Consider the following 26,128-nt stretch of genomic DNA (forward strand, 5'->3'; position numbering starts at 1 on the left):
ATAAAATTAAACAGTCCTGATCTCTTGGACTACAGGGGTCCAAGAAATTTGTGGTCACTCACCGTTGGAGGTAAATTCAACGGTTCACTCACTCTTACACTCATTTTAAAAAACTTTTTTCAACCATTGGATTAATATCCAACGGTGGGTGAACACAATCTCTTGGACTCCTGTGATCCAAGAAATCGGGACTGTTAAATAAAATGCTAGTTTTACACGCCTTCTTCACCTTTGTTTGTTTCCAGGAAAAGAAAAAACAAAAGAATATTATTGCATGTGAGATTGTGGTTTATGTTCCCTTGCGGGTCTTATTCACTTGTGTTATCTGTATTTAGAATAGAAACTGTCTTTTTAGTGGGAAGAGGCTTGCTGAGATGAGCAATTCAGCTATATGGTCTCAGCTACTTCTACAAGGGCGCACACTAGAAACAGAGCCACACCCATCCAATTTTCCTTACGTGGGATTTTGATTTCTTCCATGGTTTTTCAGATTTATTTCTTTCTTTTTGTTAATATCTGATTTTCTCCCAAATTCTCTTTCTAGGTGGGTTGAGTAAGAAGGTCTCAGCTTCCTGAGCCAGGGCTTACTCACACCACAAGGAACAGAGCCAGACCCACTTCTTTTCAACTTTTTCAGGTGGGTTTATTGATTTCTTTCTATTTTTCTTTTCAATTCATGCTAGTTGTGCTGCTCTGCTATAGTTTTCTGAAATTCTGATTTGTATGCAATTGCCATCTTTTATGTTCAGAGATATGAACACTTAGTTTTAGCTTTACTGATATAAATACTTTGATTTGGGTACATTGAATGAAATTACGTTTAACTTCAAAATAGGGTAAATTATCATCTGATTTGAGGGATTAAATCTGTACAGATTCAACTGAGCAACTTACCTAATCTTGGAAGGATATATCATGTTTTACCACTTACCAAAAACGAATATCATCAGTTGATTCTTATCTGTATATATTCTATGACTGTGTTACTAACATGATATGTTCTATGTTACTATTTTCTCCCAGAAATGATTGTACCAGTAGCAATAGCTTTGACAGTGGGTCTTCTAGGGTGGGCTTATCAAGCACTAAAGCCTCCCCCTCCGAAAATATGCGGATCGCCTGGTGGTCCTCCTGTTACTTCACCAAGAGTGAAACTCAGTGACGGTAGGCATTTGGCCTACAGGGAGTGTGGAGTTCCAAAAGAAGAGGCAAAACACAAGATCATTGTCGTTCATGGTTTTGATAGTTCCAAAGATTTGAGTTTACCTTTTGCTCAAGTATTTTTTTCAACTCTTCTTTTAAATCCTGCATGCCTTGTCATAACTTTTTCCAGTATTAGGAGGGATATGCTGCAACACTGAGTTGATATGCTGGTCATGAATGCCTTCTATACGCTTTTGATTGATCATGCGTAATTAATTGATAATTGATAGTACTAGACATGAATGCTAATATGCAACTTCTCTTTGGTCTTTCTATTATCCCAATTTGGGAGATGTTTCATATCTAAATGTTTACATTCTAGTGTACATTGCACCATTAGTGTATCTCTCTCTCTCATCTCAACCCCTCTTTGATAAAAGTGGAATGCCTTGTATTCGCTTTCGATTGCCAGGAACTTATAGAGGAGTTGAGCATATATTTCCTGTTCTTCGACAGAGCAGGCTATGGAGAGAGTGATCCATATCCATCGCGTTCTGTCAAGAGCGAAGCATTCGATATTCAAGAGCTCGCGGACAAGTTGCAGATTGGGTCTAAGTTTTATGTAATCGGAATCTCAATGGGAGCTTACCCTGTTTGGGGTTGCATGAAATACATACCACACAGGCATGACAACTAACCGCCTACCAGTTTTTCCTATTTTCTCCTTTCAATAAAGTTTTTGCTGAACCTTTATTGTTCATATTCAGAAAGCTTGCATCTTATATTATCGATGCATCATTTGCAGATTGTCTGGAGCTTCCCTGGTAGTTCCTTTTGTGCACTACTGGTGGCCTTGTGTTCCTGCTAATCTATCAAGAGAGAGCCTCAGCACTCTCCCCGTATCAGATCAATGGGCGTTCCGAGTTGCATATTACGCCCCTTGGTTATTCCATTGGTGGATGACTCAGAAATTTTTCCCTTCACTAAGTGTCTTGTGCGGAAATACCTCAGTTTTCAGCCGTACAGATTTAGATATGCTGAAGAAACTCTCAGAAGCACCAAGTGTTGGTCAGGTATACTCAAATTTTTCTCATTATCTCCCCCACGGTACCAAATCTGCCGTTTTCTTTTCGCTTCTTGCAATTACATTTGGAGGTTTTGGAATCTTTTAATGTCAAATTTTGTTGTTTTAGGACTGTTTAAGCTTAAGTGGAATGTGAGTCAACAATTGCTTTATATACCAACACATCATACCTCACATACTTACATTTCTGGATCTGAATTCATAGCTTATGAGGTTAAATTACCGTGGGAGGATGGTCTGTTTTGGTAGTGGATCAAATAATATGAACAAAAATATTCTGCTGCAGGATTTACTAGTTTGACTCAATTTTGAAAACATGTTTTCTGTTAATTTTTTAGTTCTGAAACTAGAATTCAAAGGAGGCATGGGATGTGCTAATCCTTACATAACCATCGGTGTCGTTTGCGTATGTTTATAAATTCAGGAAAAGATAACACAGCAAGGACACCACGAATCTCTGTACCGAGACATACTGGCTGGCTATGCAAAATGGGAATTCGACCCGTCGGAGCTGAAAAATCCATTCCCTGACAATGAGGGCTCATTTCACATTTGGCGAGGCTGTGAAGACAAGATCATTCCTTATAAACTAAACCGCTATATTGCAGAGAAGCTTCCCTGGATTCATTATCATGAAGTTCCTGGTTATGGCCATTTGCTTTTTCTTGAGAGTCATCTATGTGACGCTATTTTAAAAGCACTTTTGCTTAGAGAATAAGCTCCTATGTTGATAGCAGGCCTAATATCTATAGGTATGTTGTTGAGTAAACTATTGATGTTTCTGGAGCAACTATTTCTTGAATGCTGCAATGTGCTACATATATTTAGAAAAGTTCTTGTGTGTAAAGTCATGGTTACATCGCAAAATAATAAAACATTTATCAGCTTTGGGTTTCATGCCTGGTTGTGGGCTCTGATTGGCTTTGTTGTCAGCCTTCAGCCTCTTTCTGTCTTTGTTGGGCTCATTGTTTTGAGTTTACGTTTGTGTAATTGACATTGTATTTTCCCTTTTTAAATAAATTTTCCCTCTGACCAAAAAAAAAAAAAAAAGAAAGAAAAAAAGAAACCCACCCAAAAGTTATTTTCTTTGGCCCAAGAGAGGCACTTTCTGATGTGACTTTTTTTGGGTATATTTTTTGTATGTTTTATCTGATTTCTTGCGTGACTTAAAAGTATTTTTAATCTTCAAAGCCAAGTCTAAATTTCCTTTCTCATATTCAACAATGCAAGATAATTTCAAGATATAATATTAATTTTTGGATCAATAATGCTAGCCGCGAATGTATTCATCAAATTTGTTAACAAAATTATGTATACTTGGTTGCTGATTCAAGTATCTTCCTGCCAGCAGTCCTGCCACCCTCCGTATGAATAAAATAAGTCTTCCAACCATGAATGATGAGTAATGGAAAATATCTGAATTTTGAGAATTTCACTAATAAATCTATTTTAGTATGATATAATATACAACAAAATTTATTTTGTTGGAATTTTAAAAAGGTTTTAAAAATTTAACCGTTTTATTTCTTTAATTATTTTGGCTGTTTTATTTTATTTATTGTGGGGGTTATAAATATTTAATATTCAGGTTTTATTTCTATATTGAATGCCTTAATTTTTTGGTTGATGAAGGTTACATGTTATTGGACGTTAGCTCCTTTTGGTTTCAAAATTAGTTAATTGCTATTAACTTCTTTTGGAAGCTTTTGCATTGCACATTTAATTACGAGATTTATATTTATTTTTTAATTTATGCAGCTTTAATTTTGAAACTTTAATGTCAATTTCATGACATTTAGAGCCCTTATTTTTGGCAGTAAAGTTGTTGATATTGTTAGGTGATTATTGCCTTTAATGTTCTGAACATTTATGCAATTAATTACATTCTGTTTAAATGTCTTGGATTCATTTTAAAGTTGCCAACGCCTATATATATTTCAATTGTGCAATCCTTCATATTAGTTACTTGAGTTAATCTTGATAAAATATATTCAGTGAACTAATGTTATTTTGATTGTGAAGTCTTGACAGTTGCTACATTGAGTTAATTGTCCGGAAGTGTACATTGTGAAACTTTCTAGAGAAAACTGAAATAAAATGATAAAATATATCATTATAAGCAGTATTTAATTTTGAGTTTTGGTGTAAGGTTTTCAACCCATAAATCCTCTAAAGTAGTATTGGCATATCTTATGAATTTAAAATTAAATAAAATTTGGCACAGTCTTCCTATACTTTGAAAATTCCCTTAAATTTGTGGGGGTTGAGTTTTCCTCGACTGTGTGGGTATTTATTGGAACTTTTGCGGGTATTTCAAATAGAAAATTAATATCAATACTTATTTTTGAATTTAATTTTTCAGATTTTGAGTGGTTTTGATTACCTCTTTAAAACTAAAGTTATGTTGTACATTTATTATAAAAGTTTTGCATTCTTAATTATTTTTATTTTAAAACAGTGTAGACAATGTGGAAGTTGAATTTTCCTAAATGGGAACTTTAATGTTGTAATTTATTTGTTAAGATTATGCAGTTTTGCTTCTATGCTGAAAATATTAGATACATTTATGTAGGCTTTCCTTATCTCTTTCTCATAATTTTTTGTGTATTTTCAATTTCTTTATGTTCTCATGGGAAAGATTCATTATATTCATTTAGTGACATAATAATCTTTATCTTTCTTTGGCAAACATGTTGTGTCTGTGTGAAATTTGTTTTCATTATGAAAGTTTATTATGAGACTATAATTTATCTTCAATTTTGATACGAAAAATATTTGCAACTAATGATGATCTTCGTATAGAATTTTGGTCTTATTGTTTTTAAAAGGTCATATTTGAGAATCAAGAAGATACAATGACAACTTGGATATGCAATTATGATTTTAGCCACCTTGAATGCACAAAAAGGAGTAAGAGTATCCTGAAATACTCAGTGTTTATAGTTAAATTTATTTAATGAATTAATTGTTTTATTGTTGTTCATAAGTGGTAGCAAGTGTACTTAAAGTTTCATGGACTTGAGAGGTACTCTTGATTATAAGATTTAATGTATGATGTATTTTCGTTATACTTAACTGTATACCAATGCGTATTTAATTTCCAATTATACTGAGGTGAAATTCACTGATTACTTGTGTGCAAGATTGTATAGGGAATATTTTGATAACATGCAGGTTTAAAGCGCGCTAAAATGAAGAACAAAGACATGACCTACATCATATATGCCTTGTGAAGGCTAGTCCTGATATGCATGCCTCAGGGAGGAGGTTATTAATGCAAAATGTCAAGGGGGATGTGCTTAAGCCCATAAGGGCTACCTAGGGAGGTAACCCAACTTCTGTGATTGGCGATCCCATGAAGGAAATTTAATGTGGTAGAAACAATCCATAGTGCGTGACTCATATAGCACTCATAAAACTATGGAGATATCCTTGAGATATTGCTCTTGGTATGTTTTCTTTCTCTGATTTCCCCATTTTCTTATATGAGCTCGAGTCATCACATGGTATAGAGTTTCTTTGTACTCACCATTAGACTTCATCATGCTCATTTAAGAAAAGAAAAAAAAAAGTTTCTTATTCTTATTACACTTGAATATGATACCATGTTTTTTTGACTTGTTTATTTATTTAATTTTAAGCATTATCTTAATTAATTACAGCTTGTTATGATGAGTTTGTATTATACAAAAGATCAGGGCCCGAAGTTACTCGATCCTCATCATATAACTAGATTAAGACTTGGAGTTTTTTTTATTTTTTTATTTATTGAATCAAAACCTAAAGTTCTTTGATTCCAAATAATTAAGCGCATGAAGTTCCACAAATTTAAAGAGCACATAAGCACATGAAACTCATTGATTTTGTATTAATCAAAATCAGAATTTCACGAGGCCTACATATGTCAAGAACCCAAACTAGAAGTTTTGAGTGCATATACATCTGTTTGAGTATGAAGTTTAAAACATAACTATGAATTTATTTTATTTAGATCTATGTATTCAAACCTGAAGTTTCGAATATATGTTGATATGAACCTAAAGTTCATAGTTTTTCATGTATCTTAATACTATATATGAACCTGAAGTTCATTACTTATTTGTGCCTATATGAACTTGAATTGGTTGGAAATCCAATTCTTAAACTTGTAGTTTTATCTACATATTGAATCCACATTAATACTAGATTATCTTGGAATTTCATAGTCTTTAATTTATTTATTTTATTCATCGTTTATACCACTTTACTCATTTTATTTTATTTTATTTATGTTGGGTTATTATTTAATTTCGTTTTACAATGGTAATGTTTTGTATTACTGCCCCAATATTGACAGCCAGAGGCTTCTATTGGAGAAATTTCCTACTTTCTTTTGTGGGTAGGATGTTTATGATATCATAAACCAAAAGTTCATGAGGCCCCAATATTACACAACTATTAAAGTAGCTAAAGTTTATGATGTCATGAACTAGAAGTTCATTGACCGGATAACTTTTATGTTGTGGCATGACTATCTTAGCAATCCATGTTCCACAATGATACATAAGATTTTTATAAATTTATAAGGACATCATTTAAAGACTCAAAATATTGTCTTGTCCAACAAATATCATTACAAAGAATGCTCACAGATAAAAGCTGTCATAAGATCATCTCAGTCAAAAATTGACTTTGAGCCCTCTTTCCTGAAATAATTCAAGGGGATATTTGTGAGCCTATACAACATTTAATTATGGATCACTTCACCAGTTTTATTGAATGTGCCTACTAAAGTGGTCACATATTTGTCTCTTGTCAAGACTCTTACTAGCACAACTCCCACATCATCCAATCCAGTCAATTTGAATTGATAATGATGGTGAGTTTATTTTCCTACATTTTGAGACAATTTTCCCGCCGTTAGGGGGAGAAATGATAGTTCCTGAAGAACGTCGTGAAATAGTATTGAATCGGTCCACTTTTGTCTCCTCAAGATAATGCATATATAAAGTTATGAATATGCAAGCATGGATTGATATTCATGTATCACAATCCATTAACATGACAATAAGTGACTATGAGCATGACAAAAATATAGGTTCTAAAAACTTAACTCCCTAGAAGTGGAGATTATTTGAAAAATTCAAGCCCTATAAAAAAATAACGTTATGTATGAGGTTATGATCCACATATTCTAATTAATTCATCGTAAAAGAGCTGTTTGTGCCATAAGTGACAACATTAGCCCTTGAAGAGGCATTGGTACCCCAAAGCAATGAGATGCTTATAAATTATGCATGCACATGCACATGAGAATTGTGGGATCACAAATCGATGATACATTTAGTTTATTAGTAGCTACTATAATCATTAAGGGCCATGATTATATTAAATCACGTTTCGTGAATGTCGACAAGTTAAGTGATTGGCCAAAAATGGAAATAGGCAATTCCATTTATCACTAAATAAGAAGGGTTGGATATTGAACCTATAACTCAAACACCAAATTACAAATGTTCAATATGAAGGTTACGAATTGGTGTTTGTGAAGTGAAATATCACTAATATGACATAAGGTTTCTTGGGAGAGACATGTGGTTTTAGTCTCCCATCTCATCGTAAATGCATCCACATTTCTATAAGTGCAGTTGTTACTTTAATGCGAAACTTATAGCATGTGTTAAATGCATATTTATTAAGACTATATGGTACATGGAAATCCTCAAAGCTCATGAAATATTTGAGATATATCGGATGAAGCAACCTCTTGAAGGATATAAAGTACCACAATATTTTTAATTAAGAGTTAACACTAAGAGTTTGAGTATTTTGAATTCAAATTTGATATTGTTGTAACATATTCTAACTATTAAATTAGTTGTTGATGCTCCTAAATATTTCAATCATTTGAAAAGTGAAAAGCAGGTCGAATAGTGTGATAGACGATCATGTATTAAGACAATGTTGCTTGTATTGCTCAAATCAGAGAATGGGAGATATTAATCAGGAGGAGATATGAATCAGGGGGAGCATCCCAATTCTACTACATATAGGACATATGCGCGTTGTACTCTTTTCCCTTCGACTAGGTTTTTGTCCCACTGAATTTTTCCTAACAAGGTTTTAACGAGGCAACATAAGCGCATTCAACACCATATCAATGATCCAGAAGAAAGTTTCACTCTTTTTCCTTTCGCTTCGGTTTTGTCCCACTGGGTTTTCCAAGCAAGGTTTTTAATGAGGAAATTATGTCATTGTATGGTGGACATCCAAGGGGGAGTGTTGTAAATGCATTAGTTGGTGGATGACCACCATACCTCTTAGTATTCCACCGTTGGATTTTATGTAACCTATGCACTAAGTATTTGTAATTAGTGCTTGTAACCTATATGTATATTGTAAATGATGGTATTCAATCTCCTATCTTGTAAGCATATAAATTGGTGGTTCTACCAAAGATTAAGTGAAGATAAACATGGTGAAACTTTATCTTTAGCATATCACTTCTCTCTACATTTTCTCCTTCTAGTTTTATAACACATATATAAATATATATTTTCACTGTTTTTTTGTCATGGTAAAATTTTTAAAACCTTTTGGGGGATTGTTCGAATTTTCAAAAGGTTTTAAAAATTTAACCATTTTATTTATTTAATTATTTTGGCTGTTTTATTTTATTTATTGTGGGGGTTATAAATATTTAATATTCATGTTTTATTTCTATATTGAATGCCTTAATTTTCTGGTTGGTGAAGGTTACATGTTATTGGATGCCTATAAAAGGCCACTCCTTCTTCATATTTGAAAAACAACAATACACCATTAGAATATCACATACCACAATCACCACCACAAACTAATTCTCTCCTTTCCTACCTTTATATATATTCTCTACTTTATATTATTATTTTGGCAATGGTTCTGTGACTTGGATACCTACATCCGTCTATGAATGTGCTCATAACGGATCTTGAGTTTGTGTACAAGGGGTCGTATCTTCGAGCCTTGTAAACCGTCAGTACCTGCACGTGGGGAGGCTACAAAGGCTTTAGGACAACGTCTTTGACATGCTTCACCATACCAAACTCACCTTCTTACTTATTATTTATTTTGCTTTTACTTACCTATTATTTTATTTTCTTCAATTTCATTGTACCTTAAAAGCTTGCCAATTTGTTTATAAGTTATTTATAATATAAGTTTTCTTGTATTTGGCTTTACGGAAAAGGAAAACTATATTTTTTATAACATATTTTGAGTGAAAAATTGAAAACTAGCCACTTGTTATTTTCTAATTGGTTCTTATAAAATTTTAACACAATAAGAATCAATTAAAAAATAACAAGTGGCTAGTTTTAGTTTTAGTTTTTTTTCTCCAAATATGCTCTATATGAGTTTTTATATAATATGTCGTGCTAAAATGAATTTTTGAATAAATATCTCAATTTCTTTCCTTTTTCTTGCAGGATATGTTGTATTGAGCTGCCATGTATTCCAAATTTAGGGGAAGAAAAGGATAATGGTAGAAATTATAATTTTTGTTTTTAATATTGGCTTGCTACTCTTCATTAATGTTTTTTTTTTAATACAAGTACAAATCTAATTACTCTAAATTAATCTAATTTATGAGGTAGGAGATTTGAATTTGAATGCAATAGGGTGAACTCATTGTCCTGATTAACTAACTCACGTTTGCATTTATAAATTATTTTTAATTTTTAATAACTATGGCTAACTTATTAGAAGGACAAGTGACAACTTAGTAATGGAATGGTGATGCTGCACTTATGATTAAGCTGGTGGTCAAATATATTTTTAAATTTAAGAAATAAATTTTATAAACCCAAAATATTTTATTGAGAGTGACAGTGTTGTAAATAGGTTACGTCAAAGGGAGGCACCAGAGTCCCGCAAGAAACTACAAATGCAAGAATATTCTGACGACGGGGTATAAACCAAGAATCAATATTTTAATTTATCAATCATTTGTTTACACATCTTGGACGAATAAACAATTTTTAATCATTTGTTTTTAAAAAAAAACTTTTTTTTTTGTTCCTTTATTTATTTATTAATTATTATTATTATATATTAGTCCCTTGGCACACATGCGTGAGCATGTGATTGGTTTATTTTTATTTTTATTTTATTTTTATAATTAAGAATATATAATATGGATAATTATGTTCCATAAAAATAGAACCTATTATCTTATTTTGTTTTTAAATTTAATTTTTTTAATATAAAAAATATGAATTTACCATATTATCCTCATTTAATTAATAATTTCAATTCTCAATGTTTGAATTAACCAATGACATTTTCTGGTATTTTGAATGTTTTACCATTCTCTACCTTTTGCTTTATATATACTAGTCCCTTGGCACATGCTCACACATGTGCCAATTGATTTTCTTTCTTTTTTTATTATATTTTTATAGATTAATAAAAGATAACATGAGTAGTTATGTTTCATAAAAGTATGACAGATTATCTGATTTTGTTTTTAATTTTTTTAAATATGTAAAAATGTGAATTTATCATATTATCCTCATTTAATTAATAATTTCAATTCTTAGGGCCATTTTGGCATTGCTGTGCTGTGAAAATAATCGCTGTCAGATTTGCTGTGAGAGAAATCAGCTGTGAGAAAAAGCAGTTTGGTATTTGGTAAATTTTTTGTTAAAAGTATTGTTGGTATTGATTTTAAGCATAATCAAAAAATGATTGCCGCATAATTATTAAACCCAGCGCCTCTTTAAAACTGATTCATGCATAATCAAAAAATAAAAGCAGCTAATTAGCTGCTTTCCCTTATAGCTTTCTCTCACAGCAATTTTTAACAATAAGTGATTTTCTCACAGTTTACCAAACGGGTTGGGCTTCTCAAAATTTTTAAAAAATCACTTATTACCCCAAATAAGCAATGCCAAACGGGCACTTAATGTTTGACTTAACTAATAATATTTTCTGGTATTAAAGAAGATATAAATTTTTTTTTGTAAAGCTTTTATTTTCTTATTTTCCTGGAAGCTTTAACCGTTTAACGTGTGCTGTTAGGCAGTGGCTATTATTACATTAGTAGGTTCGATTGCCTAATTGACTAACAGAGGAAGTGCGCTGGCACATGGACATGACATGAGCACCAAATTGTAGCCGGCAATCATGCTTCAATCTCACAATCAACCATTTGTCCAAAAAAAAAAAATCTCACAATCAACCAGCTATGCCAAGAAATTTACTTATCACTTTTAAAGAGTACAAATGATTGATTTTGTTTGCTCTAAGTGAGACTCAAGATGCGACAATAACCTTCTTAAAATTCTAACCACTAATGTGAATGGTGTTGTTTAGGAGCACCTCCGAGTGTGTGTCGACATGAGGTGGCAGCATATCACCACAGGCGTAGCAACGTTTTGTAGTTTTAACGTTTAGCATGTACGACGACAATAAGATAACGTCAAACGTGTGTCCTGAGGTTATTACATTTGTTAAAGTCTTTTTTCTTTCCATCAACGATCTAAATCTTCTCAATTCTAGTGACAAGTATTTCTTAAATGACTTCAAGAGTTGATTTCGATCATCTATTAGAGAACAAATTTTTGTTGAATCTATAATACTCATTAATATTAAAGTAGGATTGAGTGTGACTGTCACACTGTCACGTGGTGTTATCAATCCACTCATATTGTAACATGTGTATTTATTTATTACAGTCCCGATCTCTTGGACCACAGGAGTTCAAGAGATTTGTGGTCACTCACCGTTGGATGTAAATTCAACGGTTCACTCAATCTTGAACTCCTTTTAAGAAACTTTTTTGAACTATTAGATTAATACTATACTCTAGGTCGATTACATTGAACATTGTCGTCCAACTATGTTCGTAGATTGATAACACTACATGACAATATGACCACAACACTAAAAAACTTCTTCTAGAATAGAGCCAAAATCTTTTGACCTCTACAATGTTTGTTGTGGGTCACCAAACTCACGACTGTTAGTTGCCGGATTTAGGGTGGTCCTTGGTGGTGGTGGCCAGGTTAAAGGGTGTGATGTGGGAGAGAGGGAAAAAGAAAGAAAAATAGAGGATGAACATGAACCTAAGAGGGGACGAGGGAGGCGTAAAATAGGAGAAATTTAGAAGAATAGATGTAGAGGGAGGGGGAAAATGGGAGAAATTTAGACGCAAGGGGACGTAGATGGCAATTGGTAGGGTATGCTATAGATGGCATTATTTATGGGCCTGCTTCCGTGACGCCTCTCGAGTCTTATATCCAGGAGAAGGACAATTGTAGCAAGATACCCCCATCAGCGGAAGATTCAAAAGTATATCCAGGTGTGTCAAAATTTATTCAAGTGACAAATGGTACATGCCTCAGCATCAAACTGTCAAAAAACCTTCTCTGCTGCCACTGTACTGATAAAAAGTGAAAACCCAACAAGCATCTGCAAGTCAAACACAAAGAAAAAGAAAAACTTACACATTTGAAATCCCATCAGGCCAAGAGAGAATCCCAAATAACATCATGCCAGGTGAGTTTTCAAAAAAATATTTCCTTCCATTTCTCTTTCCCATTCAATTTTTGGGTCCATGAAAGTTGAAATGAATGAATTAGATCTACCCTTTTCTTTTGTTGTTTTGTTTTCTCAGCGATGGTTTCAAACACTGCACAGACTGCTGCCGTTTCTGAAGATCTTCCTCCAGCTTCACCAAGAATCAGGCTTGCTGATGGAAGGTATCTGGCTTATAGAGAAAGTGGGGTCCCCAAGAACAAAGCAAACTACAAGATCATCATTGTTCATGGCTTTGGAAGCTCCAAGGAAATGAGTTTCCTGGCACCCCAAGTATCTCTCTTTTCCCAACCATCTTCTTATTTTGCTCTGAAGCTTTAGCAAATTACGTTGTATTCAAATCCAAGTTCAACATAGATAATAATTTTAAGGGAAATGAGGGATGTTTTTGAGAAATGATGTAAACTAGGAATCTGCAGTCATATGAGAACCTTGTAAAGGGAATATCTGAATTTTGAAAAATCTGTTGTGAAACAGTTTTCTGAATTGAAACATTTATAAATCTGAAAGAAACTGCTGAAAAACCTGCAAAAGCAACTTTTATCATACACTCAGAAATTTATGCGTGTAAAGTGGTTTTCTTTTGTTTGTTTAGGAGCTATATCAATTCAAATTTACACTTGGTTTATAAGAAAAATCCCAATTCAAATTATATAACATGGCTAAGGAAGTAGTACTAAAGCATCAGTTCAGAGAAAAATGTCAAAATAAGGTGAACTCACAGTGCTTCAGTTTCCAGGAATTAATAGATGAGTTGGGGATATATTTTCTGCTATATGATCGTGCTGGTTATGGAGAAAGTGATCCAAATCCAAAGCGTTCGGTCAAGAGTGAAGCCCTTGACATCGAAGAACTGGCTGATCAGTTAGAGTTAGGATTGAAATTTTATGTGATTGGAGTGTCAATGGGATCATATCCCACCTGGAGTTGCATCAAACATATACCACACAGGTAAAACACTCATAGATTCATGGTTCACACCTTTCTACTTTATTCAAAACGAAGAGTTTTCGAACTTTTTATATCAAATTTGTTTGTGTAGGCTAGCAGGTGTGGCTTTGGTAGTTCCAGTTGTCAATTATAGGTGGCCTTCTCTTCCTGACCATCTGATAAAGGATGATTACAGGAGAAAACTTATCAAATGGGGACTCTTCTTTGCAGAATTTGCCCCTGGACTACTGCGGTGGTGGGTGACTCAGAAATGGCTCCCTTCAACTTCTGTCCTGGAAAGAAATCCGGTATTCTTCAACAGCAGAGACATAGAAGTCCTCAAAACAATTCCAGGCTTCCCAATGCTTTCTCAGGTAACCATATCTTCTGTCTCCAAATCTGTTTGCGGTATGGTGGTTGATACTGTAATAGAAACTGAGACACCAAGTGGGAAATTTCACTCAATGCTGTATGGTAGTAAGAAGCTGCTTTCTATAAATAACATTTTCATATATTAACTTCTGTCTCATGATTTAACAATGTTTATGTTTGCACCTAAAGGAAAAATTACGACAACAAGGGGTTTTTGATACTCTGCATCATGACTTCAAATTGGCTTTCAGCCGTTGGGATTTCGACCCCATGGATCTCAGCAATCCATTCCCCCAAAACCAGAGCTCTGTTCATATTTGGCAAGGTTATGAAGATAAGGTTGTGCCATTTCTACTTCAAAGATATATTTCATTTAAGCTACCGTGGATTCAGTATCATGAAGTTCCTGACGGTGGGCATTTGATTGTGCATTATGCTGGTTTGTGTGAGGCCATTCTGAGGGCACTTTTGCTTGGAGAAGAACATCTTCATTACAAACCTACTATAGCCAAAATTGTTTCATAAGTGCGTCAAATATTCTTCAACTGTTGATTGTAGATGATTGATTCTTTCAGACAATTACAAGCATGTACATTAGCTTTGTCATTTGAAACTTTGAATATAAGACAGTTCTTTCTTTGTAGGCTTCAACATTGGGCAACAAAGAGACTTCTCTGAAACTTTATGACAGTTCTTTCTTTGAAGTCACGTTCCTCAAAGAACCAAAACGTACATATGAAGATAAAAACAATTTCCAAAAAGAAAACTCAGCAACTTCTACGAAGTTGACTTTTAATCTCTGTACAGTGACCTCTTTCTCGAATAGGCAAACAATATCAAAACACTTGATGCAAGAAAACAGAGACCAGAAGTACATAACATTATGAAGCACTTATCTAGTCTTACAACACTACAATTCTAAAACTAGAGCTCACAAATTTGATTTTAAATCTCTGTACAGTGAGTCAGTGACCTCATTCTAGAACTGTCAAACTTAACCGAAACTTGAAAGATCGTCACTCTCTATAAGGTACTTCATGATAGGAAAAATTGTGTTACCCTGGTGACTGCCTTGGCCCCCTTCAAAATTGTCTGTCCTCATCAGCAGAGTTTGACTTCTTTGTTTTCAAGTATCTTTTTCACCCAAGACAACCTTAATAATGAAACTCAAAACATAGTTCATAGGACACCAATGTATAACCTGTCATATAAGATCTAACTAACTGTAAGAAAACAGGCAGTAAACAAACATTGAAACAAGAACAAAATAATTGGCTTTTAAACATAATGAGCTATATACTATTATCAAACTGTTCTACTTCCGTAAAATCGCACATTTTGTGATTAAGCACAAAAGCGACATATATTTAATAAAACAAAAAGGCAAGAGCTTTTCTCAATCCCTCATAAAAATGCAAACACACAGCATGCTTTTATAGGTTGATGATCGTTGTCTCTCTATACCAGAGAACGACATTCATTCCAATAACTTTCACTACCAGGAATTTAAAGGCTTTATTGTACGAATCATAGCTTCTATGTTGAAATTTATGTAAAATATAAGAGAAGAAAGAATAAGTTGAACTCAGAAGTCTGAAAACTCCAGACTTGGTTCTCACAGATATTTCTGATTGATAAAACTTGTTAAGAGGTTTTCCTCTCTTAGATACATATATAGGAGATGTGTTCACAATTGGCACACACTCCAATTCTCACAAACTATAGTAAAAGCAGATAATATCTATAAGCAATTACTTCTAAGTAGCTAAACCAGATAAGAAGCAACTTGGCTTCTACAAACTGAACACATTAAAAAAATAAAAATAAACAGTTTCTAACAAAACACGCTCGAGCACATTTTCACCGACAGAAACCAGAGCTTATTTTATTGGAGAGCACAACAAGGACATTAATCAACAATTTAACATTCTAGCAGGTTGGCTTCCTGGAACATTGAAGTCAGTTATTTTGTTTTTTCAAGCCAGAATAACTTCAAGTTTAAAGAAATGCTCAAGGGTTGTAATGTACATGTGGTTTGTAAGGGGAGAATTGGGTAAATGAGAACAATGAATTCGCGACTCTTCTGTTTTCCAGAACATTTGAGCAATTAAAAGAGGAATAAAGAAGACAGAAAAACGAGCTTAAGAATTACATCTACTAAGGATTGGTGAGCTGACGAACAACGTAGGGTGCGATAATTGCAGGAATGGAAATTTTTAATTGGAGAATTGCAGGTACGGAAGTAGTAACATGATACTATTCCCTATTGTATATGAAATGAGAGAATAACTATCTTTACATACAACTGAAATATTATTCTCTATTGTACATATCATAGCTTGTAGCAGTGTGGCTTTGCGCAGCAAATGAAGAGAGTTATTTTGAGGAAGAGAAGAAGTTGACAGAATAGCTTTGAAATTTTCAAGGGTACACGTTGTGCTTTCTACCAGGATATTTGAGGTAACCAAACTGCTTGTTGAGGTTCATGTGTGCTGAGGAGAGGCTTGAACAATCAATTTCTCAAGTACAAATTGTTGTGATGTTGAAAGGCTCTCACCTTGACCATGATAAATAAATCACAGAGAAGTTTGTGAAAACCATTGTGATTAAGCAGACTTAGTATCCAACTCAGCAACAAAACAGAGGAAATCAAGATTGATGATAGCTCAACTATATGTGTTGGCCAAGTAAGAGAAGATAGTTGAATCTTTATGTGTTAAACATGCATGTTTCCAGCATGACAAATAATCAAGCAGTTTTAAATTCAACAGAAATTAAACTAAGAAGCATAGATTTAAGAATTACACCATATTCCTGTGCTTTACCTACTTCTCAATTTATGGGATGATGGTGATTGTACAACTCCTGGCCATCAAATTGCTGCAATCCCTTTTGTCTTTCTGCACGAGCTTCTGGAACTTGTTCTCCGGTTTCCTCATTCCCAGATCGGTATGTCATTTGAAACTCAGTCATTCTTCATATTAACAATAATAACAAATCATTGCAACCATAATAGCAATTCATGCTGAATTTTGCAGCTAATCCCAGTGTGGTGGAGGTGGTACTACTGGGGGTCTCCAATTGCTTGGACAATCTATGGCATCTTTGCATCTCCATTTGGAGACCTTAAGACTGTAATTGATACTCCTAAAGGACCTCAGAGAGTGGATCTATCTATTCCTCAAGGATAATTTAGGTTATGAACATGACTTTGTAATCCCTGTGTTCTTTGCTCATATTGGTTTGGATAACTTTTCCCTGTTACTTTGTGTAATCAATTTCATTCTTGGATATCTAATAGAAAGCCTTGTCATTTGCTCTTTTTAACCCAAAGTGAGAAAAGATGTCTTAATATGAAGATAATGGTTATGCTCTTCATTGTCATTTAAGGTGAGAAAGTAGATTGAATAAAAGAATCTACACCAAAAGCTCTTCGCTTTTGAGCTGTACAAATAAAAACACATAATAGAGATAAACAAATAGTACTTTATTCTATTAAATGCCAAAAATATTCCAGAATATACATCAGATTTTGGATTTAGGTACAGGGAAACAACAAATTTACAGATCAAGACTAACTAGACATTAAGATCTAGGATTGTACATTTAAACTCAGAATGAGGCTGCTGTTGTGGGTCTTGTAGCAACATGTCGACCAAGTCATTGACACAAAATTGCACATCATCTTGCATCATATCAAAATCATAATCACTCAACAGCAACTCGATATCATCATCAGCAGCATCCATACTTGGCATGGCAGCAACAACATCATGCCCATCAATTTTCAAACCCTCCATATAATAACTACTTTGAGGTTGCAGATCATTATGATCATCACCCAACACCAAACTGAGATAATCATTAGTATCCACGGAATAATGATCGAATTCGAAACCATTATACGGTACTCTGAGATCATGAATTGATGAAAGATAATCTTTTTCTTGCTGAAATTGACCAATTGAATTAGGTTTGGCTTTGGGTGTGGATATGATGAGATCAACAGGATCAAGATTCAAATCAAGAGATGATTTTTGTTGTTGTTGTTGATATGCTGCATCCGGTTCCACACTACTCTCCGTGATATTCCATGACAGTGGAGCTACCATCATCCCTCATCTTCATCATCTTCCGCATCACAGCAACAATCCTCTCGTTCAAATCGTCTAACTTGGACCCCAAGCAGTTATTTTGAAAACCCAAATCCCCAATTTCTCGATCCTCAACAATTTCCGCTGAGAACGAACCCTTTTCGACTTGATCTTTCAAACCCCTCCTCAGATTCTTGTACTTGAGCACAACTGATTTCAAATCTTGTTGGTTTTCCGGCCACGAGTCAATCTTGCCGTCAGCCCCAACAGCAGTCATGTAAACGGCGATATCACAAAGTTTCGAGAGCTCGCTCGCCTTCTCGTTCCGAGTAGAGCCTCTCTTGGCCATGGCAGTTTTATGAGGCTTCATAGCATCAGAGACCCTCTTCGTCTTCTTGGACGCTGAAATCTTAGGGTTTGATTTAGGAAGAGCCATTAATAAATCAATTTCAAGCAGAAATTAATTGATAAAGACTCATAAAAACTAGACGAAAATAAAATGACAATGGAAAAAGTAGCGAATCTAGCGATGGTGAGAAGATGAACAGAGCTAGCTAGGAGCAAAAAGGGGTGGGGGAGGGCGGTATTTATTGAGAACCTGAGAGTGAGGGTATAATGGGTATTACAAGGAAAGTAGCTGTTACGCGTCAAGTAGTGTATCATCACATAAGTGCAAGCTGTCGTTTTAAATGCAACCCCCCTGTAAATACAGTAATTTTTTTAAAAAAAATTTTGCCAGTCTTTTCTTTTTCCTTTTTGCAATTGAATTAATTAATTAATTTGTTTGTAGTTTTCTTTTTGCTGAACAATTTGTTTGGCGTTTGATGTAGAAACTAATCTTGGTTTTGTTTCGAACCCAAAATTTATTTATTTTTAAAATAATGAAATTGCATTTGTAGTTCAATTCAAGTGATTAAAAATAGTTATTTTTGTAGAGTGATGTTAAACAAATTCTAAAATTAACTGAGTACACATTACTACCAAAGTATTTATTGAATTACTAATTTATCCTAATATAAAATGACCTATTGAATTGTAAAATAAATGTAATTTTAATAAATACACCCTCCTAACACGGATCCTCTACTTGATTTTTCTTTTGTATTTGAAGTCATGGTTCGAATCCCCCTCTTTAATATTGTTGCTTTATTTTTATTTTTTTTTAGTAAATACTACGAGGTGTCTCTACGCCCTCAAAGAATGAGGATGTAGTGTGGGAGAGAGGAATGTGGGCGGAGTGAGCAGTGACTATTTTCCCTTAATTACTTAGGTGTGATTTATTTTTTTACTTTTGTAATGTAGCAAATTTTATTAATAAATCCTCATTATATTATATTGTGAGGTTCTAACATTTTTTGTTGTAGACACGCTCCGCGTGGCTTAAAGATTTCTCATGTTTGCAATTGTATTTGTTGAGAAACTAACAATTGATATTTTTCTTTCAGTCAAGTTTTTGAAGGAGATTTTTCAAATAGCAAGAGTGTTGAATTTGTTCCCACTCGGACTTGCTCGTTGAAGTCCCTCCAACTTTATCATCCTCCTTTTGCTTTCAATTCTTGTACCAAAAGAATCCCAGGCCTGAGGAAAAAAAAAGAAGGAAAAACAATTAAAGCATATAAAAACAAATCAAATATCTATGAAAGCCAACTTGTTTGCTCAAATTGTAGAAAGTTAGGGCCCGTCTAGTAACGTTTTAAGAAAATAAAAATGAGAAAACGAATTTGCATTTTCAAGATTCAAAAATGCATTTAGTAGCTTAATTGCAAAATTATTTCAGAAAACAAAAACAGTGAAAATATGCTGGTAGAACTATTTAAGAATAATAAAATAAAAACAATATATATATATGTAACTTCCTTTCGTTTTTATTCTTCATTAAAATGTATTGTCTAATTACTATGTTTTGACAAAAACTATGGGAGTTAATTTTAATAGTCGTGTTTTTATTATGAATTTTTATAGTCCTTTTTGTTAATATCTCATTAATATTATGCAATTCTAAAGTTTAAAAAAAAAATCTAAAACTATGGCCTAATATATGGTGACCCAATCTAAAACTATGGCCTAATACTATGCAATTCTCATTAATATATATATATATATATATTTCCCTTTGAAGTCATAAATGATCATCCCCTTCGACAAATATCCATCTAGTTTCATCGAGCCATGGTCGGTGGTGGATGATTTTTCGGAAGGTTCAATTGGGTTTGCCATTGGTGGTTCAATTCGGTCTCAATTGGGCTGTGGTTCCGCTGGATTTAAATTGGTGGTTGTTGGTTCTAGTGATTGGGTTTAACGACTGTCTCTAGTGGTTTGGATGGGTATGTGGTGGTTACAGTGGCTAGCTGGCTATAACTATAGTGGGTCTCATGAGTTTTTCTATTTAAACCCCATACTTTTCTTTGTTCACCCCAATACTTAAATCATTAAGCTTTTAAGTTTTATTATTGTGTAAAAAGACAAAAAAGAACATCCAACTTATTATTGTGTTTAAACCATACTTTTCTTTGATTGCTGATTGCTCAAATTAAGAACATAATTCACTGTTATCAACAACAAAAAAACAGAAACCACTGCCTGCAAAGTCCAGGCAATCATCGAGCTCTCTCATGACTGCTCTTCATTTGTCATTCATGAAGACATAAAGATACCCACTTGTAATTCTATCCCCATCCTCAGTAGTTGGTTTGGTATTTCTTCAAGTTTTGGTTACATTTTTCTTTTATTTGGGTTTCTTATCATATGGGTTCTTGGTGATTGTTAATTGTATTTGTGCAAATGGGTTTTTAGAAGTTACGTTAAGTTTTTTTATTTTATTTTTTCTTGTTGCATTAGTTTTTATTTATGTTCTTAAGGATTCTAGTAATTACTAACTTAGGTGCTTAAATTCATAGTGTTAATTATGCAATTTGTTTTCATTTGGTTTTGGACGACTGGGATAAAAATTGGTGGCTTTAGCCTAGTGTGGTTGTGGAAATTGATGGAACCCTAAGAAAAGAATAAGGAGAGCCATTTCAAAAGAGATGGACCAAGAAAAGATTGAGGTGCCTAAAACTCCTGCCGCACCAAACACTCGGAGAAGGGCTCCAGTTGCTCGACATAACACCACATAGAAGGAGAAAGTAGGGTGTGAGGTTGTTGAGTTTTTTTAAAATATTTTTTTTCATGGGTGTGTATTTAAGGGTAGTTTGGGAAGACAATGGGGTTTACTTAGAAATTATAAAATTTTTAATTAAAATATAGAGTAAACTTAAAATATGAAATGAACAAAAAAAAATACGAGGTTTAAATAAAAAAATTTGAATTTCATTCGTGGAATTCGTTGTTGTTTTCAGAAAATGAAAACAGAATACAACCCCATAATTCACTATTGAATGGGCACTTACTAACTGAATCTCAACATCAATTCCTCTTTACATCCCCTGCATCATGGAAATCTGCAACTTCAAAATCATTTATAAATAAATAAATCAATAATTAAAAATATCGGATTTGAAGTGAGAGCGCTGGTCTTGCAAGGGACTAGAAACTAACCTCCAGATGGAATAGTCGTAAACCTTGACCCAAAAAAATAAAATAAAGAAGATGGAATAGTGGTAAACAAATTCAAGTCCAAGCGAAACATGGATAAGACAAGTGGTTTATCACAAACTCGTCCCCGTGCTTTTTTCATAAGCCTCTGCTTTCTCTCCCACTTTCCGAGTTGTATTTGTTTTGTTTTTAAATTTTTCTATTTAAATCCTACATTTTTTTTAAAATTTTTATACTTAAATCATTAAGCTCTTAAATTTTATTATTGTATAAAAAGACAAAAAAGATTGTCTAACTTAATACTTAATCCTACTACATTTACACACACACTTCACCACTCTTCATATTCAGTTTTATAAAAATACAAACTCCTCTACACCCTATTGCCAGATTACTGTTTTTTTTCATCCGACCTATTGGATTTTGTGAACTTTTATAAATTTTGAAACATGAAGTATCCTTTGCACCTAAGAAAAAAAGAACGTGAAATATCCTAAATTTTCTTTTAGTATGCCAGTTTGTTTGATGATGAGAACTTACATATCAATTTAACTGTCAATATTTCTCTATCAAAACCTCCTAGTTCATTCTCAATTTTTAAAATAATAATAATAATAATAAAATAATGTTGCTATTTTATCTCTTTAAGTAATGTGAGATTGATGTAAACTTAGAGTAGTGAGGGACAAGATAGCTGGAATGTGGGGTGTGGGGTGTGAGGTTGATGACTTTTGTATTTTTTTTTCTTCTGGTATGTGTGTATTTAGAGGTAGTTTGATAAGATATTAGGGTTTTCTTAGAAATTGTGAAAATTTAAATTAAAAATTGGGGTGAACAAAGAGAAGTGCGGAATTTAAATACAAAAACTCTTTTTTTTTTTCTTTTCTTTTCATTTATTTCGTTCGTTTTACAAAACTACCCATTCTTATTATCAAACATAATTTAACGACAGCTATTCATTTTTTTTGTTTCAAGGATGTTTCTGCCCAATTATTTTTTGGTGAAGCCTGTGACCTCAACTGCTTTATGCCTCGCTTTATGTTGTCTATATAATGGAAAACTTAAGCACCTCGGTGACATGTTCAATGCTGCTGAGCATATCATTTTGGCAATTTTTTTTCCCATAAGAAAATAAGCATGTGGCACCAAACGTGTCCAAAAAGTGAACTACAATGTGGGGGCCACACAAAGCCACGTTTAAAATTGACAATGGCAGCAGTTACAATGTCAAGAAACTACTCCTCTTATGCTCTTCATAGGATGCTCTCTGCTCCACTTTCTTCTGCCCTCCTCCATTGAAGCATATAATCAGCCTCACCTCAGGTATTTTTATATTTTGCATGTTTCTTTTCTCTTTTCCTTTTTTATTATTTTTTTCACTTATTTATATCTCTCTAGTATTTTCTTCTTGGCTGCTTGATCACAGTGAAATCTGGTATTATTTGATCTTATTTTCTGAGATGAACACCCCAATCGTTCTTTACTCTTGGTTGTTCAGTATAGTTTTTGTTTTTGTGAGATGAAATTGTCTTCTTCTTGTGATGTGATGTGATGTGATGTGATGCATGCAATTGCAGAGCCTAGCTTTTACACATGTCTCTGCATTTATCTGAGTTTTGACACAAGTCTTCATCCTGCACAAAACTGTTCATCGAGTACAGAGTTCATATTGAGTTGTAGTGTTTCTTCTTTTTATCTTTTTTTTTTTTTTTTTTTTTTCCTGAAGAGGCAACTTGCCGAAGGTAATGTTAGCTGGAACAGAACAGAAAATGGACGAGTTTTCTGTTTCTCAAATCAAACTTCAGATCCCTATATGAAATGAAATCTGATTTTTTTTCCCCTTTTATTTATTTATTTGTTTTTCTTGGGATATTATTTTGATTAGGTGAAGTTGGAAATTAATTATGATTGAAAACTCCTCTGCATGCAGAAACTCAACTGATTTCTGTGTTCTTTGGAGTGCAGGGGGCTGATTATTGAGCATCTATTCTTACAACAACATTCTCCATTTTATGCTAAAATGGTAGCTTCTGACGAATCTGGAAGCATCGGCTATGATAATGACAATTTCGAATTCGAATTCGAACCCGAACAGCCACTAGAACCGCAAGAAGAATCATCCCAAGACGACTCACATCATTCCATGGGTAATAATACCAAACAGAATTCAATATTCTCCCTCACTCTGGATGAAATCCAATGCAAGAGTGGGAGGAATTTTGGGTCCATGAACATGGATGAGTTCCTTGCCAACATTTGGAGTGTTGAAGAAGAAAATCAAACACAACAACAACCCAGCCAATGTGACCAAGACGCCAGTGACAAAGACACAACTATCAACCCCAGTACTCTGTCCCGGCAGGGCTCGTTCTCCATCCCTATCCCGCTTTGCAAGAAAACCGTGGACGAGGTCTGGTCGGAAATCGAAAGAAGTCGACCACAACACCATGACCCTGACAACAACATTAGCGACTCTGTACCTCCGCAGCGCCAGCAAACAATCGGAGAAATTACTCTAGAAGATTTCCTCGTAAAAGCCGGGGTTGTTCAAGAATCTCCCTCCAAGTCCAAGCCTCCTCCTCTGAAGAAGATGGAAAGTACCCTAATTCAACAGCAATGTGGTGACACTAATATGGGAAACGAGATCAGCATATGTTTGGATGCAAGTTTTGGAATTGGGAGACAGTTGTTTGGTTCAGGATTTTTTAATCTCCAAAATGATGTGCCAAGCAATTTGTCCGGGAATGGATACGCAATAGGTGCTACATACCCAATGTTGGGTAGACAGAGTAAAGTGATTGTGGGAGAACCATCTTGTGTTAGTGCAATTGAGAAATGCCATAGCTTGCCGGAATCGAGCAGTGGGGGTGGAGCAAAGAACAAGAAGAGGATAATAGATGGTCCACCGGAGGTAGTAGTCGAGCGGAGGCAACGCAGGATGATCAAGAATCGAGAGTCAGCAGCAAGGTCTCGTGCCAGGAAACAGGTAATTTTTATATCAATAAAATTTACAAATAATTTGCAAGTAATATCATAAAGAAAACATAGAAATGGAAATGTTTATAATCAAATTATTCTACTGCTTATAGGCATATACAGTGGAACTGGAAGCTGAGCTGAATCAACTTAAAGAGGAGAACACAAAGCTGAAGCAGAATGTGGTACTACACAAGAAAATTTATTTCTTGCTTTAAAAGACAATTGTCCAAGTGCACTAATGAAACAGTTTTCACCTTTTGGAACAGGCCGAATCTGAACAGAAGAGGAAGCAAGAGGTAACTAATATAAGAGGCTACTTACGATTTTGGTCCCCGTAGTTTCGCCAAAGTTTCACTTTGGTACGTATATGTGTAGTACATGCATTTTTAATTTTCGTCGTGATAGACTCATAGTTTACCAATTGTTGCAATTCAAGGATAGTAACTTAATTTAGTCAAATTTCCAACGAAACATATGTGAGGTGTTTTACAACTCTAAAAAAATCGAACTCTCACATAAGGCTACTCTTCTTGAATTGCAACAAGTAGTATACTACAAGTTTAAAATCACAAAAATTGAAACAACAAGCACCAAAGTGGAACTTCGTCTATCGACCAAAATACCGGGGACCAAAATCAGAGTTTATCCCTAATAAAAATATAAAATGTTCTGCCTCCTTATGATTTAATCAACAAATCATTACCTTGTGTCATTTACACATATGGCATGGCAGCTATTGGGAAAGAAACAACCTACAAGAGCACAAAAATTGGCAGAAAAGTTGAGGACAATGAGAAGGGCAGTAAGCTTGGCATGGTGAACGAAATTCAACGTGGCAGAAAGGACAAACAATGCATGCAATGTGAGGGGCATACTTGTGTGTGTATGTAAATATCCCATGTCTTGACATCAGAAATGCAAATTGTATTTGTAATGTGTAGCAATACGTAAATGGATATGGTCCTAGAAATAAGCGGATGATGATGCAATAAAATGAAGCGGATAACCTACTGTGGTTGCTGCGTTTCCGCATTTGTATTTGTTCTTGGACTGGCTTTTACGATTAATAGCTTTGTGCCTAATTTATAAATGCAATCAATCACTTTTTTATAAAAAAAAAATGAAATCAAATAAAATGAGTTCAAGTTTGTATTTGTTAGAATCAAAGCATTTTTTAAAAACCCAAAATCAATGGCGATAATGGCTGGATAGGCTCAAAATCACTTTTCAAAAATCAAGGGTAAATGCTCTTATTTGCTAGAGTACAATCATCACTATCATCTTTCTCTTACTCTAGCTTGATCAACATAAGGAAAGAAAAGGTTTAATAATTTACGTTGTTTATTGTATGTGTGGTTTCTCTTTTCAATAGATTTTCTACTAATATTTTTTTTGGCATCATTTTAGGGTTAATATAATTTTTTGTGTGGATAAA

The 26,128-nt window shown here is 34.0% G+C and overlaps 3 protein-coding genes across 6 annotated transcripts; all 3 read left to right on the forward strand.

Moving 5' to 3' along the window:
- Positions 343–3,141, forward strand: LOC18774480. The gene is made up of 6 exons (XM_007205432.2): positions 343–458; positions 545–637; positions 1,024–1,277; positions 1,616–1,827; positions 1,949–2,216; positions 2,652–3,141. Exons 3-6 carry the CDS (start codon positions 1,026–1,028, stop codon positions 2,943–2,945), a joined length of 1,026 nt encoding a protein of 341 aa, XP_007205494.1. The 5' UTR covers positions 343–458; positions 545–637; positions 1,024–1,025; the 3' UTR covers positions 2,946–3,141.
- On the forward strand, positions 12,251–14,789 carry LOC18772464. 2 transcript variants are annotated; one of them, XM_007205449.2, is made up of 5 exons: positions 12,251–12,745; positions 12,864–13,057; positions 13,524–13,735; positions 13,827–14,088; positions 14,276–14,789. In XM_007205449.2, exons 1-5 carry the CDS (start codon positions 12,739–12,741, stop codon positions 14,609–14,611), a joined length of 1,011 nt encoding a protein of 336 aa, XP_007205511.1. In that variant the 5' UTR covers positions 12,251–12,738; the 3' UTR covers positions 14,612–14,789. The 2 variants fall into 2 exon arrangements, with proteins under 2 accessions (XP_007205511.1, XP_020423033.1); XM_020567444.1 differs by lacking the exon at positions 12,251–12,745 and having other exon boundaries at positions 12,970–13,057; positions 13,517–13,735; positions 14,276–14,766.
- LOC18774616 (ABSCISIC ACID-INSENSITIVE 5-like protein 1) lies at positions 22,341–25,725 on the forward strand. Of its 3 annotated transcripts, none has more exons than XM_020565347.1 (5): positions 22,341–23,037; positions 23,680–24,700; positions 24,804–24,875; positions 24,960–24,989; positions 25,427–25,725. In XM_020565347.1, the coding sequence occupies exons 1-5, from the start codon at positions 22,961–22,963 to the stop codon at positions 25,511–25,513; spliced, it is 1,287 nt and encodes a 428-aa protein (XP_020420936.1). In that variant the 5' UTR covers positions 22,341–22,960; the 3' UTR covers positions 25,514–25,725. The 3 variants fall into 3 exon arrangements, with proteins under 3 accessions (XP_020420936.1, XP_020420937.1, XP_020420938.1); XM_020565348.1 differs by having other exon boundaries at positions 24,960–25,052; positions 25,427–25,512; XM_020565349.1 differs by having other exon boundaries at positions 22,970–24,700; positions 24,960–25,052; positions 25,427–25,512.

This window comes from Prunus persica, chromosome G6 (genome assembly GCF_000346465.2).
Source record: "Prunus persica cultivar Lovell chromosome G6, Prunus_persica_NCBIv2, whole genome shotgun sequence".
NCBI lineage: Eukaryota > Viridiplantae > Streptophyta > Magnoliopsida > Rosales > Rosaceae > Prunus > Prunus persica.

What these genes read in the sequence shown, in the direction of transcription:
- LOC18772464 (XM_007205449.2), top strand. An exon ending in TGAGTTTCCTGGCACCCCAA is followed by an intron (nt 13,058 to 13,523) that starts GTATCTCTCTTT and finishes TTCAGTTTCCAG; the next exon opens with GAATTAATAGATGAGTTGGG. An exon ending in GCTTCCCAATGCTTTCTCAG is followed by an intron (nt 14,089 to 14,275) that starts GTAACCATATCT and finishes TTGCACCTAAAG; the next exon opens with GAAAAATTACGACAACAAGG.
- LOC18774480 (XM_007205432.2), top strand. Translation starts at nt 1,026, where the DNA reads ATGATTGTACCAGTAGCAATAGCTTTGACAGTGGGTCTTCTAGGGTGG. An exon ending in ATGAAATACATACCACACAG is followed by an intron (nt 1,828 to 1,948) that starts GCATGACAACTA and finishes CATCATTTGCAG; the next exon opens with ATTGTCTGGAGCTTCCCTGG. An exon ending in AAGCACCAAGTGTTGGTCAG is followed by an intron (nt 2,217 to 2,651) that starts GTATACTCAAAT and finishes TTATAAATTCAG; the next exon opens with GAAAAGATAACACAGCAAGG.
- LOC18774616 (XM_020565347.1), top strand. Translation starts at nt 22,961, where the DNA reads ATGCTCTTCATAGGATGCTCTCTGCTCCACTTTCTTCTGCCCTCCTCC. An exon ending in TATAATCAGCCTCACCTCAG is followed by an intron (nt 23,038 to 23,679) that starts GTATTTTTATAT and finishes TTTGGAGTGCAG; the next exon opens with GGGGCTGATTATTGAGCATC. An exon ending in CAAAGCTGAAGCAGAATGTG is followed by an intron (nt 24,876 to 24,959) that starts GTACTACACAAG and finishes CTTTTGGAACAG; the next exon opens with GCCGAATCTGAACAGAAGAG.